The sequence below is a fragment of the Pyxicephalus adspersus genome, chromosome 3, assembly GCF_032062135.1.
Source record: "Pyxicephalus adspersus chromosome 3, UCB_Pads_2.0, whole genome shotgun sequence".
NCBI lineage: Eukaryota > Metazoa > Chordata > Amphibia > Anura > Pyxicephalidae > Pyxicephalus > Pyxicephalus adspersus.
This window is the reverse complement of record NC_092860.1, coordinates 97,334,863-97,353,134: the sequence shown is the minus strand read 5'-3', so window position 1 is coordinate 97,353,134 and position 18,272 is coordinate 97,334,863. Positions and strand designations below refer to the sequence as shown.

The 18,272-nt window shown below is 35.7% G+C and overlaps 1 protein-coding gene across 2 annotated transcripts in view; it reads right to left on the bottom strand.

Annotated features, from left to right (window-relative positions):
* The window catches only part of AFG2A (AFG2 AAA ATPase homolog A), a 210,471-nt gene that overhangs the window by 155,083 nt on the left and 37,116 nt on the right, over positions 1–18,272 (bottom strand). For both annotated transcript variants that reach the window (XM_072405798.1, XM_072405799.1), the window contains exons 12-13: positions 11,722–11,775; positions 9,170–9,249 (exon numbers count right to left, since the gene is read on the bottom strand). In XM_072405798.1, coding sequence (XP_072261899.1) covers positions 9,170–9,249; positions 11,722–11,775 — 134 coding nt within the window. The remainder of the gene's footprint in view (positions 1–9,169; positions 9,250–11,721; positions 11,776–18,272) is intronic.

The following is an 18,272-nucleotide window of genomic DNA, read 5'->3' as shown; positions in this document are numbered from 1 at the left end:
GGAAAAATCTCGGGGTTAACCATCCTTGCAATTTTTTTGTGCCCGAACGAAGGTCGGGCTTAACGGCAAGGTGGTTAAAGAGTGACTTTCTAATGGAAAAATGTGTGTTATTTGTTTTTACACTTTTGTGGAGAGGACCTCTCCCCTTCAGTCTTCACTTCCATTTCGGTAAAGACCAAAGGGGAAATCCGCAGCCTCCTGGGATATTTGTGTCACATATCCCAAAAGGCTCTGCACTGCTCCTTGTGTACATGCACCTTCAGAGGATTTATTATAATGTAAAAAAAGTGTCCAATCTCATGCATGCGCAGTGCAAGGCAGCATTGGACGTACAAGTGAGGATCAGAGAAAAGGTGGAAGCTGAGCCAGCATGGGCCTGCTGGGCTAATTTTGTAAAAGAATCAAGTGAAAAAAAATGTTTTCACAAAAGTTCACTTTAACTAAATATAGACACCGGCGCACATCTGAAGTTAGGCTGAAGAAGGCAGTAAGGTTACATTTGTCCATTCCTCATGCCAGGAACCACTGCTGCTTCTTTCTAGCTCTGAAAAAGCCCAGCACTTACCGCCTGTTACCAATCCTAGGGGCCTAGCACTCACCGCCTGTTACCAATCCTAGGTGCCCAGCACTTATGGCCGGTTACCAATCCTAGGTGCCCAGCACTTATGGCCGGTTACCAATCCTAGGTGCCCAGCACTTATGGCCGGTTACCAATCCTAGGTGGCCAGCACTTATGGCCTGTTACCAATCCTAGGTGCCTAGCAGTTGCCAAAGGTCACTCAGAAGGGGTAAATGTTTTTTGCTGCTAATATGAGCTAAGCCTAACTTGTTACACCACATTCATTATACTATTACACTACTACAAAAGATTACACTCTTAAAACTTAGAACACTAGTAAGTTGGGTCACAATACACAGCATTGGACAGTTGTGGCAAAATACATGGAATAGAAAAATTGGATATACTAACGGGACAGGCATTACAAAGTTGTAACAAATAATTGGGAGAAGGTAGAACACCTGAAGCAATAAGAGGTTACTGGATACCCATGGCATAAACAACTGGGAGCACTAAATTTGCCATGTTTTGCCACACCCGCTTTTTTACCACCCGGCTGAAAAAAATTTCTGGGGAGAACACTGACTATGTCTATATTTATATATATATAGAAAACGAGGGTGTGCCCTTTTGGGAAGCTTGTCCAGGCACATCATCGCTGCACATTCTGTACAGGCCTAGTGCAAGAGGAGACAAACCAGAACATCATCAGCAGAAAGAAAAAAATATGTCAAGAAAAATTGCCCTGTTGCCCTGTTCAGGCATGACAAACAAACCTTGTAAAAAACGTATTTTACTGCACTGTTGCCAGAAGAATTGACTTGAGAGTCTAAAGTAAAGCCTGGACTAGGCATCAGTATCCCCTTGTATTTGTCCTGCACTTATAAAAAAAAAATATGGCCTGTAAGGATGCAAGGGAGACCAAATGTTCTGAATTATATTCTTCCTTAATCCCTAATAACCAGGACAAAATATCAGTGCCTATCCTCAGCTTTATATACCCCCAAGCATGGGATAACTATAGGAAACAGACACACTAGACAGGATCCCGAGACATTTCAGAAGCTGGTGTAGAAACAGGAGGCTCAGAAATGGTTCAGGACACTTCACAGAGTGGCTTAGCAGTCTGACATTGATCAAATTAAGGGGAATATAAGACACAAGAAAATTGTAAATCATTTTGTAAACTTCCACCAGCATCAAAAGCATGATTTTGAAGACATGTAGCAGAATTAAGGAACAGACTAAAAATGAAACTAAATTATTAGAGGGAAAAAAATGTTATTGGTGGTAGTGGGATGTCACTAAATCACAAAGCTGCTCTTAGAAACATAATATTTATCACCCAGATGGGGCAGATTGCACAGATTTGTCCCCTAAAGAATAACACAATCAGATCCACACTGTCAGCCCTTAAGTAATGATTCCTTGCTCAACTCTACAGGTCAGTAGATAGGACAATAATATTTACTGGAAAAATCTATCCAGAATCATCTTTTTAGGGTCTTGTGGAATTTGTTCTATCCAGGACAATATCTTCCTATCACCCTGGAGAGGAGAGCCTAACCATGGCTGTCTCCTTCTCCACATGATATGCTTACCATCTTTTCCCCATCCTAAATAAATGTTTCAAAAATGTGGGTTTTATCGGTACTTGATTTGTAGTTATATCCCTAAGATTATCATAATATAACATGTAGATGCAGAATAACTATAACATAGGCAGAAAGCAGTCTGGCTTGTTGTATCTCTTAAGAACCCCATTGGCAAAATCAAAGTTTCCAAAAATGCTGCTATACACCTTGGATTGTGTTGAGTATTTGACATCGCCTTTAGATGTCTCCACATCTTCTCTATTCTTCATTAAAAAATATACATTCTACATTAAAAATCAAGAGTGAAACACTGGCACTCATAGCAGATGTGAAAACCTGGGATCTAAAACTTTGCATCAGTTTAATAAAAGCCTGTAACTTGCTAAACACAAAAAACTGAAGTGAGTTTTGGGTGGACTGACTTTCCCAGACTACAGTTTGATGTTTTCTTCCCCATGTAATATAGTCTGACCATAGCCTGCTCTTGCTATAGGGTATCCAGGGTGATTGTAGGTGTATAAGTGAACTTGCAACAAAAAGAGTTTTTACCATCTGTACTGACACTACTGGTGTGTCAGTACTGCTTGGTTGAGAAAGAAAGTGGGGATAGATCCACGAAAGCTTGTCCTGAAAATGTAACTGCAAATAAAAAAGTACTTAATACTCAGACAGTACTTAGCTCTTGTTATATGTTGCCTTAAAGTAATGCTTTCACTCCAAACCATAGGGTCTAGTAATGCACACAAAAAATCATTATGCTTGAAAAAAGGGATTTTTTTCTTTGTACCTAATTATGTTATATATATTTATATAATCTGATATAACTATATAATGTAATCAAAACCAGTGGTCAACCACCAGACAATGCCTCTACCATTTTTTAATAATCAGTATGTCTTGCAGAATAGTCAATGTAAATTTCTAATAAGAAAAATAAGGTAGCTGTTTTTGCTGACCTTCTTCTGAAACTGTCAGATTTTAAGCTGTCCTACTGAGTCACTGGGCCTGATTTACTAAAACTCTTTAAGGCTGGAGAGGATACAATTTTATCAGTGAAGCTGGGTAATCCAGCAAACCTGGAATGTATTTCTTTAAAGTCATTTGCTATGTTTACTATGCTAATGTTTTGATTCCTGGACCAGATCCATTCCAGGTTTACTGGATCACCCAGCTTCACTGATGAAAGTGTATCCTCTCCAGCCTTGGACAATTTTATTAAAGCAGGACCACTGTCTTTAAAAACTTAACCAATGGAGCAGATATGCAGACCTAGCAGTGTCACAAAAAATTAAGAAGTCCTAATTTGCATTTTTGTTTTTTTTACATAACACATGGGTAACATTACCAATTAAAGCTTCCACAATTTTCTCATAACAGGTTTCATTAAAAATGCAATTTCTATTAACTAAATTGTGTATTATTTTCAATAGTTTTCCAACATTTGTTTTATACAATACAAGAAAAAAAACACATATTAGTGAGAGATATTTTGAGTGTAAACACTTGCATGGACGTTAGCCATACCAAAACCAAATACTGGCTGGAAAAAAAGTATGAAGAATTCGAAGAAACCGTGCAGCAGGAACAACGGAAATAGTGATTAAGGAAACAACTCCTACATGTTTCATGCTTGAGAAAAGCTTAATCACAGAGTGCCGAGACTAAACACTTTCTGGTTATTTATAGCAAAAGTATCCCATAATTACAACAACTGTGGGGGAAACCTAAGGAAGCTTGTAAAAAGAGTCTGTAATTAAAGGATAAAATGGGCTAATTTATCTTCTTAAATAGAGTGATGTGATGTGAAAGTAATTTACAGGGGTATAGATTTGCTGTGAAATAGTAGAAGTTTTTAGGCAATAATAAAACACTCATATTACATACATGAGAATGTACCCTGCCAGCAACCAGTGCACAAATAAAGAAAAAAAAATACAGTGCCCAACTAAAACAAAATTGAATTGACTATATTTTCTATGCATTCTTTATTTGCCAAAAAAATTTTAATATCTATGTGGTTTAACTCTGATACTCTTCCTTTACTAGGGACCATGTGACCAAATGTCTACGATTCTAAATGCATACACACAATTATTGTCATTGGAAACCAACTTTCATGATCGTTTCCAGGGACAAAAGACTGAAAGATGAACGAGCACTGTACATACTATTCTGTTCTATGGATTAGGGAGAATAAGTGAGCAGCACCCCACTGTGCTCTCCTCCCTTTACTTTGGTTCAGTTGTTCATGGATACATCAGAATGGATCCATGAACGGCGTCAGGCAGTACGGATGTCAGATTCTCACGGAGTATATAGGTCTACCTTACAAATAATGAAAAAAGAAAGAAAAAAAATAATGTAATGGAAACAGTCACTATTTCTGAGCAGTACAAATTTCAGATCACCACAGCGATTAAGACTGAATGGGAGTCCAGAGGCTCCCAGGATACCTATGTCACACATCCTGGGAGGCTCTTGGCTGCTCTTTCTGCGCATACATTTTCTTCACTAAGTGAGATCAGCTCTCTTTTTTTCCCCCTTTACAGCAGACTACTTCCCTCAATCTCGCGCCGTCCTGGAAGAAGAATTCCGGGACAGTGGGGAAGCCGATCGACGAAAGGTCCAGCGTGATCGAGGGATCTGCATATGTGGTTTTTTTTCCAGTTTAATTCCGCTTTAACATTGCTTTCATTGTTTTCTGTTTTTTTTTTCAAAATGGGTGTAAAGTATTTGTGTACAGTGTAGCCTGTGTAGCCTCTATTTGCCTCTATTTGTCTCTATTATGTAAAATAAATGATGACACAATACTTTATGTTGTGTGCAATTTTGGAACCTGCTAAGGACCAAGTTATTATTTTTTTAAATTATATAATGATATGTAAAACCTTATAATTTAAAAAGGGTGTAGTTTCTTTTTCACATCCCTCTCTGGTAACAGTTCTTTCTAATCCAAGACCAATCCAATTCCTGCACACCTTCCCATTCTGATCTGTTTTACCGAGCATTTGGAAATGAGTTATAAATCAAGGCGATTTATGGGATTTAAACAACTGGACTTCTGTCTGTCAAAGGGATGTGTGGGTGCTGCTATAACATGCATGCACAAACAAGTTCACCTGAAAAATTGTTGATGCACTAGCTGCAGACACAAATAAAGCTCCTTTTACAGTTAATTATCATGACTACAATGATAACAAAGTTTCCTGATGAATTGTTTTAAGGTACCTACATTTATTACCTGTTTTTTTTTAGGTGGCAAAGTCAATTTAAACTTTTACTTTTACTGAGTACATAAACCAAGTTACAATTACAGAAAATGTCAATGAATCTATCATAGGATATGTACCTGTACCCTCTTGATCAGTGTTTTTCAACCAGGGTTCCTCTAGAGGTTGCTAGGGGTTCCTTGAGCAGTGAGGAATTTGTGCATCTAAGGTCCATTTAAGGGACACCAATGATCTTTTTGTCTGTAAAGGTGACAACCCTCCCAATGGGCAGCACTGTAGGAAATATTCTTCCTAGTGACCTCTACACTAATGTACTGTGAGATGTGGATATATTAATTATAAACGGGGTTCCCTGAAAACCTGATTATTTTAAGGGGTTCCCCCATGTTAAAATAGTCAAGAAACACTGATCTAGAGATTGATATGCCCTTTATCTTTATCAGAAATTATATCATCCTTTAGTAAAAAATGACAAATAGTCCAAGTCCTTTACACTTGGAAGACAAACCTTTTCCTGTTTTTTTAATAATAAATTATTTAGAAAAGGGAACCTGAAATCCCCAAGTATAGCCATTATAATCAGTATGCTGACATGCTTTCCTTGCTGTAAGAAAGTGCTTAAAATGCAATAATTATTTATTTTATGACACTAAATCACAGCACAGTTTGCACAGCACGGAAACTGCATCATGGAAACCATCTTCTGTCTTTCTACTGCAGATCAACAGTTATGACATATCAAGGAAAAGCAGTGTAATATAATGCCAGTAAATTGTTATTTGACATTGCTATTTATATTTAATTTTGGTGATTTCTTCCTTTTAATTTGATTTTCTTTACTAGTAATACATGCACATAAAGTATATATGTATAAGTATATATCATAAATATGTTGGTGAGCCCTTTTCTTAGTATGCATTGATAAATCCCTATGCGGTAACACACTCAACTGTTAAAACTATTATTAAAAAAAAATGTGTTTTCCTTTAAATCCAATGCTTGAAAGGGAGCATCTTACTGTAGAACGTATTATAGATTGAGAACAATTTGCCAAGCTGCATGCAGTCATACCAGTCTGGTCTAACTATGTAAAATACAGATGGATGATCAAAACTATTTTAATAGTTTCCAAATGATTTCACAAATAAAATTATAAATGTTTCAGAATGTTTTTTCTTGAAACTGCTTCTAAAACTTTTTTTTTCTTATTATTTTTTTAATTCCCCAAAGTTTTTATGTATTTTTCAAGAAAACACATGAAATTCATATCATTTTGCATGTTTTTCTTGCTGTTCAAATAACGACATACAAATACAAGTTTGTGATGCCTACTTGGGCACAGCTTCGAATTTGAGTAAGGAAAGAACTATGCAACAATAAAACTATAGACACCTATGTCTAAAAAGTTAGTATAATAAGTAAAGTGTAATTGTAGTTGCAAATTTTACCCCATCCACCTCCCCACCCTAGAGCTCTATATTTCCAGCACAGCTACCAATAAAATTATACAATAATTTAGACGCAATGCCTAGCACTCTCATACTTTAAAGAGCCATATTCTTATCTTCCTCCTTCATTTCCTTAGGTGGTAGTGGCAGTGAATACATACGTTTTGCCAGGTCAGCCTTGATTTTATTGATGCATATGTAATTTTAGTTGTATGGAGCAGGGGACCTAAATCTTGTGACCCAAATATGAAAAATATTATTGTATTTGGACCCACAGCGGTGTCACTAAGGTGGATGTAATGATGGCAGTAATGATGATGTAATGAGATAGATGGTAGTGACGATTTAAAGGGATGTGTGTGGTAAATAAAATATAAGTTAATAAGTGAATAATATAAGCTCAGTCTAGCCAAGAATGCTTAGCACACATCATGATTTGTATATAAAGTAATAAAAGTGCAGGGATCAGGTGTATGTAATGTATAAAGTGCAGGGGTTAGAAATATATTCAGTCCAATGAATGGAACTCCACCCCACTTCATCATCATCCTATTATAACTGGTACAGCTGGGTATTACAAACATTTGTGGTCCGGGATTGTTAGACTAGTCTGTCAGCTTCTGATTTTAATTTCTAGCTTTGATGAGGACAGTCTGGGGTGATTGGGGTGATTGGGGTGATTGGAGATGGAATGGGGTATAAAACTATATCAACATTTCATTTTAAAGGGAAACTGTAATAGTTTTGGTCAATTTATATTATACTTTTTAAGTGTATGTATATGTGTATGTATTTAAGTGTATTACTGTTATGAATACAGAATATTTAGGAGTTCTCAAATAACTATGGGGTTATCTAAAAAGACAGCACAGCAGATTTAGAAATCTGAGGTTCTGGTAAAATATGAAGGCAAGATATCTGATTAAGGATGAATAGCTGGCAATTTGAGTTATATGAATAAAGGATTCTTTCTGCAAAGAGATACAGTGATTTACATATGACCACCTAATGACTAAAGAGAAGACTGCATTTTATTATCATTATTTTTATGCAATTTTTCACTTATTTCTAACTAACAAATAATGGAAAGGCACAACCATGGTACATTCCCATTATTCTGCTCACTGAAAATCTACGCAAGACCAATTGTCCACAGCCTATTAGGATCAGACACATAAAGTGCTTTAGTGTTTGTTTTATTCATTGATAGTATTTACGTGACTTTTACATTTTCACATAATACCTTGCACGTTTCAGTGAACATGTTTAAAGCATGAAAAACTAAGTTATGGCATAGTGAATTAGGGGAGAAGGGATGGCGGAGACAAAACAGACAGGTGTTTCCCTAAAAACTTCAGAATGGTTAGCACTAACACAACAGGAAATTGATCTTCAGAGGGAGCAGAGTGTTAGTATCTGTAATGCATGCTCAAATTCCTACTGTGTAAAATCTGCTTGTAAAAACAGGCCTTGTCTAGGCTCCTGCATGTTTTGCAAATAAGGATTTGTACTTTTCTACTTGGGCAACTGGCTAAAACAACGGATATGTCCTCCTAAACATAATGCCTGCAGTTTTTGTCTATAAAATATCATTTTTATACTATCTACACTAGTTACACTATGAAAAGAGCAGCCCATGTATCTCAGATAATATCTTATTCTTTTTAAACATAATAAACATGTTAAACAAGAGGAAAAATAAAGAAAAATATTTTAACAAATAAAATTTCTTCAATGATCATTTTTTCCTGCAGTGGAGGGATGGTGGTTAATAAAAAAAAGATCTAATTAACCCAAGGCACACTCTATGTATAATTCCTTATGAAAACAGTCTAGCTGCTAAGTGGCCCATTTTTGTTCCTGGTATCATCATTTTTGATCATCAGGATGGTGAGAGATTGTCGACTATAAGGTTTATGTTCACAAATCTCCTTTGGATTGTGAATGAACTTGGAAGTTCTCTGACTGGGGTTTCTGGATTCAATGTCAGGTGACAATACATATACCACATTTTACACTATATTCATTAGGATTTCCCACATAAATTATTATGGGGCATTGCTTTAGTATAACACCAAAGCGATTATGTAGTAAAAATAAACGCAACCTACTTGGAGCAAACTACTAGGTCTGATACTTTCAAAACTGACTTTGACACTTTTTTAATTCTATATGTTGTGGACTTTTAGATAAAATATTATTTGTAAGCCAACAAAAAAATAAAGTAAATTAGTAGAGCAATAAGAAGTAGAATGTGTCATAGCAAACAAAATATTAGAATTTAGAATAGAGATTTTCACACAATTCACTTCTAGTTTTTAGACATCAGTATCTTACCTCCCTCTCTCAACAGCCAAAGCATCAATTTCGTCAAAGAAAAGAATTGCTGGTGCAACAGCTCTTGCTTTTCTGAATATCTACAAAAAATAAAAGTATTGTGTTAGAAATGTTACTATAAACAATTTTAGACCAAAGCTACAATTATTTGCTGCTCTTCTCTTGCTATCGTCTAAACAAAGCAACTGAGCTCAAGTCACATAATGCCCTCTTTGTACCAAAAAAGTTCTGATTAACACCCACCTTTCACAATAATTACACACCCCTGCAATAAGAGTATGTAAAAACATACTATCAATGCACTTCCTAAAAGCATCTCTGTATTCAAGTCAGGTTTGAAAAAACTAAGATAGCAGGCATTGAAAAATCAATATTAACATTTCCCATCAGACCTGTATGTATTATGTAAGATTCTAAACATCTGAGATGTCCCCAGTGCTCCAGTTGTAAAATTTCAGGATGAATTCTTCCACAGTGACTGCAGCTACAAAGGGCAGTAATGGCTTGTTTTAATATATCTATATTAATAGCTATGAACAGACTTCCTAATGAAGTTAAGTAAAAATTCTTAAAGCACCCTGAACCATTGTCAAGAGGAAAGGACAAAAGATGACTTCACCTATCTTCTTCTGCTAATTCTAAAAAGTGTGCTAATGGTAGGAAGTGATGAACTGGTATCTTTTACAATGCACAATGTGTGCAATTAGTTAACGTCGGTTGGCGTCTTTAGTTTACTCAAAAAAACATGCAGGTAAAGTAAGGTGAGAAAATTATTACTCTAATTTGATGATTGATGATTTTTATCCTATCTATTATCTCCTGATGTCCTAATTCCTAATGTTAAATCCCTGTATTATTATGATAGACCCAGAAATTAGATATTAATCTTTTATATGAAGTAATCCTTTTTTTTAACCTTAATCGTGATCCATACCATCTTTAAATGCTCTTTTTACCAGATTTTGGACCTGATTTAATAAAGCTCTCCAAAGCTGAAGAAGATACACTTTCATCAGGCCCATTGTATCTATTGCTACCATTATATATTTTTCTACTCCTAAAAAAAGAGGAATTTCAGAACCACTGAAACATGCTGGCTTATACTGAATGAATTTCAATAAAACATTTATCCTGGACATTTACAATTAGAGTGGTGCCACTATTACTTACTTTTTATGCAGGCTCATTCTGCTAATTACCAGTCCAATTACAGTGGATGGCAGTAAGGTTATTTTAGCAGATATCTACATGCTTCCAATGCTTTGTGTCAGAACTATGTATGTCATGTGACTACATAAACAAAAATAAAAATCATCTGGAAGCCAAGGCAGCTTCCATATGTATATTTGAAAAAAGTGTATTTAGCTGTTTGCCAGGAATTCAGATTTAAATTGACAATGAGTAAAATGAGTAAAGGATTTGCTTTAATCTCTGAAAATGATTTACAGTACATAACACCTTGCTGTCAAACTATAACAAGGTCAAACTTTATTTTCAGATTTTGGTTTTCTCTTAGGAGGATTCATTCTCTATAAATGTCCTAATTACCAGTGTCATTGGCAGTGATAATAGGAATAAATACAACATTTTAAGTAGCCACCAGAAAAGGTATACAGGAGAAATATTCTAAAAGAGAGGACATGTTCCCATGATGTTCCCCTTGGTTAAACATGATCTTTGGAAAGATATGCTTTCCTTTCCTATTTAGTCTACATGACAGGAAGTGAGGGTAAATTTCCTTAAGCAGAACCAGATAGTAAAAAAAAACCTTCCCCTCTTCTATCCAAATTTAATTCAAAAAAATGATAATGTTTGAGCTTTAAAAATGATTTAACAAGCTTCATACTTTCCTTTTAAAGAATAAGCTATTATCCTCGCAAAGCATGAATCATTTTAAATTATTAACAAAAATGTTCCAATGTCTTGCAGTAATATGTTCAAAAAAAATGTTCTCAGATTTTAGCAAAAACAATAACAAGTATGAACTGAATTATTCTGGATTCATTTTTAATGACAATAGCCCAGCAGTATTTTATTTTTGCACATAAAAGAGCAATAAAAGCCATTTATTTATACTAAGCATATTAAAAACACATATTTTAAAAGGTCATAAGAGAAACAATAAAGGGAAGCTCAGGACATTTCTCAATATTTTACTGTATTTAATAATTTGCAGAGCTGAGTGTACATATGATTTAGAAATGAATAATTTTAGATATTCAATAGAGCAAAACAGTGCTTGTAGTATACTCCTCTAACGCTCTGTACAGAAAAATAGGCCTATAAAAGACATTACAAAGTTCTCTAACTCAGGGAAAATTGAAGGACCAGCCCATCAGACTTGATTGGGGATTTAAAGAAAACTATAAAATGTATACTACCGTCACAAGACATCTAATTAATATTCAGATATAGTGTGGGGTTATCCCACTTCACACCAAGCAGTCCAAACGTTTCATGTCAACTATTAGTTAATTACCAGCAAAGCTGGTAGATAAAATATTGTATTCAACATACCCAAACAATCAACTGCAAGCAATATTTAAACTTACCTCCCGAACTGCTCTTTCAGATTCACCAACATATTTGTTCATTAGCTCTGGCCCCTAAAAATATTTAAAAGTTATGCAATTAGTAATGAAGTTGCATACTGTAGAATTTATTTTATTCATACATTTTTTTTCCTGGAAGGTCCCACTTTTTTATTTTTTAGCTGCATTTTTAGCTGCTGCCATAGAAAGTCATATGGCTGAAAAAAAATTGTTATATCTGTTAACATACTATCAAGTCAACCATAGCAATATTTAGGACATAAAACTGAATCCCCATATTGGCTTTACAAATTGTTTAAATTAAGGAAAGGTGTCAGAACAACTCCAAAGTCAACATCAAACTAATCCGTTTCTCTTCTTCTAGTTCTTGCAAATAATTTGGTCTTTTTATCAATGTCTCATACATCAAGAGTTTACAAAAAATGTCAAAACAAGGTTTTATAGTTAGACAATATTTGTGCAGCTGCTCTGTATATCTGGCATGAGGTTGAAGTCTGCTTCTTATCTTTTCCGCTATTCAATGTTTTTACTTATTATCTTTATCAACTCCCAGTTCAAAATGTAAAATCTGGGTCCATTTGGAATAGCTTTGATGGCTATCTTGTATAATACACATCTATTTTAAAAGACATTTTTAAACCTCAAAGGAAATGTAAGTATTCTTTGGACAGCGCCTCCCAAAATGTTCCACAAGGTCACTAAGAACACTCTGTACAACCAGCTATAATCCTGGAGAAAGCTATTGCCATAACTCTTCTTTTTGGCTTCAGATATAGCCTGTTCGGGTTTTCAAGCATTGCTCCAATTTTGTAACAGTTTAGAATAGAACATTAACAATGGTGGGCCTGATTTATGAAAGCTCACCAAGGCTGGAGAAGATACACTTTCATCAGGAAAGCTGGATGATCCAGAAAACCTGGAATGGATTTCCTCAAAGTAATTTGCCATTTGTTAGCAAATGTTTTCAATCCTGGACTAGATCCATTCCAGATTTGCTGGATCGCTTAGCTTCACTGATGAAAGTGTATCCTCTCCATCCTTGGAGAACTTTAATAAATCAAGCCCAGTAAATGAACATGAATGTCTACTATGTACTTCTGAAACAAAGACAACAAGTATAGGCAATAAAACTTACATCAAGAAATATCCATGAACAGAGAGGAGCAAACTATTAAGTGATTATTAGTATTGGTTGAACTTGCCTTGTTCAGTTTACCCAAATTGACTCCAGTACTCAGGGTGATTATGTAGCCAATTAGAATGCCGATAAAGTTAATGACAGATATAGTGTACAGTTAATCAAATCCAGCAGATGGCCAATAAAAGCCTGTAATAGTCTGCCAACTGCATTGGCTGAACTGTACACTGTACCTGAAAATGACACAATATATATCTGCTTCAGCTTGACAAGCAAAAACAGCTCCATGAGAGCTCTATATGTTCCAGTTTCGTATAGTCACATTGACAACACCCTATGGAAAATTATATTGTCAGGGCTACAGTGCACATGTTCATGAAAGAGCCTTTATGAGTGCTACGTTATCCCTGCTTCTTCAAACAGACAATGACAGGCACAACATACCCATCATTTACCTTGGTGCTAAATCTGATCTCAGAGCATCAGTGATGTTCGGTTTTCTTCCCTTTGGGCTGAATGACCAATGTTTTGGTCGAATTTGACACAGACTTCAAACCGGACACTAAGTCTAGTGATTTTATTGTGCTAGCAATACACCTAATTCGACCTTAAATCTGGATCATAGTAGGATTAGTCTGTCCCAGACATGAGATTGCCAGCCAGGTTAGGCTATTTTTACCTTAGGTCTATGATAAATCTAAAATGGCAAAAGAATTATACAAGTCTTGTGGGATGGATGATTGAAGGATGATAGATGGGCAGAAGTAGACTTTTTCTAGAGAGAATACACAAGCTGGCATCTATTATATAAGTTGAACACTCATACTGAGAAACAGTGTGTAACCAGACATAAACTTAAAATCTAATGAATAGATAATTGACACATTTGGAGCCTAAGGCTTCCTTCACACTATATGAGAGCGGATAGAAATGTGTGCAACAGTGTGTTGACAAAATGCACTGCAACGCAATATGGAAACTTCAGACATTGCTCTGTATATCCTTGTGTAACATTATGCTAGTATATAAATATTAAAATTTACCATTTTTCAAATAGATCTGGGATACTGGTCTGTCTAAAATGCTTTAGTTTGTTTTAGTAACCTAAAGTTCATTTCTTGAACAAATCTTTAGTTCACTGCACTATAAAAAAATAAGATATTTGTTATATATATATATGTTTTGTGCATAACTACTTGTTAAACAGATTAATTGAAACTGAAGATAAATGCACAATAAAACACCCATTCTACACTTTTTTATCCTGTAATCTTCTTCCTGTTTGTATTATATAGTACCAAAATGCATGTTTAAAATTTACAAACACGCAAAATTGCATGTCAAAAGCACATGCAGTAAAAATACATGAAGTGATATGTCACATAAATGTGCATTACTGAATACCCATGGATTAAAAAGGGCTCATAATTGCAGGAAAAATCGCATTGAGTAGTGCTCAGAGAACAGACTAAGGTCCTGCCATACAGTGACTTTCAAACATGATGGGGCAGTTCTAAAAAAAGACTGCTACTGCAACTACAACTGTGTTGAGAAATCCTTAATGACTTACTCAGACCTGAAATCCAGAAATCTAAGGCCAGGTTTACATTTGTGTTTTACATGAAGGCAACCCACACTTTTTACAAGGGATATCAACACCTCGAATTAGTGTACAACTGTACCTGACCTTTTTTCAAGAATAAAACTCATGGAAATGCACAGGTGTTACAGTACATTGCAGTGCAGGCACATAGCCTTGATTCATTGAAATGTAACCACTCATATGTTGTAACACACTGTGTACATAATGACCACTGAAGAAACACACTCATTGGGCATGATTTTATCAATCTTGCAAATCAATAACCTGCATTTCCCAAAATATCCTAAACAGTTTTGTAGAATGGAACACTGCAATTCAAGTCTTTATGGTTATTACTATGAAGGGAAAATACTATGTAACAAGTGGGTAAGTTTGTTTAGAAACTTCCAGGTGCAATACAATGAAATGCTACAATAATTACTAACCTGGCCATTGTAGGAGGATACCTGCAGAGATGTCATTGCAGGACCAGATGTGGACACTGATAACTAGAGTACTTTGATGTAATGCCAGAACAACTTTTAACTTGTATAAAATTAAAGCTAACAATTACCACAGGAAACGCACAACTAAACATCAAGATGAAAACAAAATACACAGTTCAAACATAAACTGCAAAACAAAACACATGTTTTTACTTCAGAAGGTAAAACTGTGTGAACAATGAAGGCTATCCTTGTGTGTTAACAACTTGGAGATCGTCTTTGTCATTGCAAAATAGCAAGAAATATTAAAGAATTAGTAAATGGTAAATTAAGGGAAAATAGAGAGGGAATAATGAAAAACAATTTGTTTATTTATTTATGTTTTACTTGTCAGATTGTTTTATCTGGCATTTCTATTGGTTTATTCATATGCAGATCAAAAATATATGCAGATGCATGAAATAAAGTGAAGAAAAAAGTTACAACGTATCTTTGCATACATTTGTATTTCTCTGTTGCTTCAGAACTGTGCTTTTAAAGCTGAAGTCCAGTTTAACCTTTCCTTACTGCACACCTGTAGATCGTCCTACCCTGTGCTGAAAGTGATTATTTCTATTTTCCTACACACTCCTTTCTCACAACAAGCATTAAAAGCTACAGAAAAGTATATTGAGCCCACCTCGCCTGTCTGATAGACTATAGGGTCATTGAGACTATTCCTCATCTGTGATGTCCTTGCCATCCCCTTTCAGATTTTTTCTGTCTGTTCAATCATTTAGTTTTAGCTTCATATGTTTGCTTTTGCTGGGGGTAATAAACAAGGAAATGAAGTCCGTCCCGTCGGTGTGTTGCTAGAGTGAATGGGCCTGATTTATTAAAGTTCTCCAAGGCTAGAAAGAATGCACTTTCATCAGTGAAGCTGGGTGATCCAGCAAACCTGTAATGGATCTGATCCAGGATTGCAAACATTTGCTAACAAATGGCTAATGACCTTTAGGAAATCCATTCCAGGTTTGCTGGATTACTCAGCTTCACAGATGAAAGTGTATTCTTGGAGAACTTTAATAAATCAGGGCTAATGAGTCAGTGGTGTAGGGCGAAAAATCACCTTCCTGAAATTTATATTTGCTGTCATAGTGTAATATTCACACATAGTAGAGTATAAAAGAAGTTCAGTGAGTAATGGTACTACAGGGTTGTACTTCCTGCTTTACTGATGTGCATGCACAAATGCAATAAAGAAAATGTTTTGTGTTGTCTGGCAGTGACAGAAGAAGATAGTAACAAAGTTTACTATAAAAAAAAAAAAAAAAAGTTTAGGGAGACTAAATGGTGCTTCTAATACAGCCATCACAAAGTCGGGTCATAACTAAGTGCACCGAGGTTGACTATATGACATGGTCACTAGAGTGTTCTTTGGATCTTGGCATGATGACACACAACAATAGCAAGGACATTCCAGACCCCTTATACCTGAGACAGGATCCACATAATATCTAAGGAGGCTCTAACCACTGAAATCCAATCTGGAACACCCTATTTTAATTTCAGGAGTTTACAATTGTAAATGTAGAGTACCATGCATAAAGTTTATGAGAATAAATACACAGGGCCTAATTTATTAAATTTCTCAGAGATTGGCGAAGATAGAGTTTCATGGGAGAACCAGGGTGACCCAGCAAACCCGGAATGTATTTGGCCAAGGATTTAAAGTTTACCCATGATAGTATTTCTTCTCTAGTTATGGAGAACCTTAAAGCCTTTAAACCTTTAAACCATAAAGCCAAAAATGTAAATTTTATGTGATATTTGTTCAAGTATATTAACTGCATTAATAGACACATACTAAATGAAAATCTAATATTTGCCAGTTCAAAAATGTTTAAAAAATTCAAAAATTTCCACAAGGTTTAATAGTTCTTCACGTATAAATGTATAATAATAAATGCACTGCCTTACCCTTGGGTTGGAAATAAAAAATATTATATTTTTTTACACAATTTAAACTGCTGTCCAATATAAGCGAATATCCAGAAGAGACCAATATACAGTTAGGTCCATAAATATTTGGACAGAGACAACTTTTTTCTAATTTTGGTTCTGTATATTACCACAATGAGATTTAAATTAAACAACTCAGATGCAGTTGAACTGCAGACTTTCAGCGTTAGGCTTAGTCTACACGGACTGTTTCCCCAGCGTTTAACCTGAGGCTTTTAAAGCCCATGTTTGAAATCCCCATGCATTCCAATGGGCTAATCTACACCAGGACATTTCATTGAGGTACATTTACGAGCTTTAAAAAAAAATTAAAATGCAGGGTAATCGCCGGAAAACGCTTGAAAAAGCTCACATTGAATTTAATGGAGGCTTTTTCAAGCAATTTCAAGCTTTTTATGAAAGCTTACATTGAAAACCATGGGGGCCTTTATAAGCGTTTTTAGCAGGACTTTGGAATCTGGAAGCCCCCTTTAAAAATGAGATCCAGATCTCCATCACCCTAAAGGGTTACAATATGTGTAAAAAATAGGACCAGGCTTTAATGGTAAATTATTTTATTAAATGTATGTGTGTTTGTGTAACAACTCTTCCCTGATTACTCCTGCAGCCCTAGCAGAACTGTAGTATGTGTTCTTGGATACAGAACATGTCACAGCTCCTCTAGGGCTGCAGGAGTAATCAGGGGAGCAGAGGTCCGCTAATTGCTCTGCTCCCTGATTGGCTGAGGAAAGGGAAATCCTGATGATGCTTGAGCTGTCAAGCTTTAAAAGGCTTGAAAAGTGCATAAAAACGCATATAAACGTGGTAGGAACATTTATATGCCTTTTTAAAATTGTCTGTGTAGTTCCAGCCTTAGGGCTCAAGGCTCAAAGGCTATTTCATGGGCTGGTGTGGGCAATTCCTTCTTTATGTCATTATCAATTAGGCAGATAAAAGGCCTTGGGTTGATTTGGAGGGGGGGGGGGGGGGTTTGTAAGTGGAAGATTTTGACAACATGCGGTCAAATGAGCTCTCCATGCAGGTGAAACAAGCCATCCTTAAGCTGCAAAAACAGAAAAAACCCATCCAAGAAATTGCTACAATATTAAGAGTGGCAAAATCTACAGTTTGGTACATCATGGAAAAGAAACAAAGCACTGGTGAATTCAGCAATGCCAAAAGACCTCGATGTCCAAGGAAGACAACAGTGGTGGATGATCGCAGAATCATTTCCATGGTGAAGAGAAACCACTTCACAACAGCCAACCAAGTGACCAACACTCTCCAGGAAGTATGCGTATCGATATCCAAGTCTACCATAAAGAGAAGACTGCATGAAAGTAAATACTCATAAGCCTCAAGAATATAAAGGCTAGATAGACTTTGCTCAAAAACATCTAAAAAA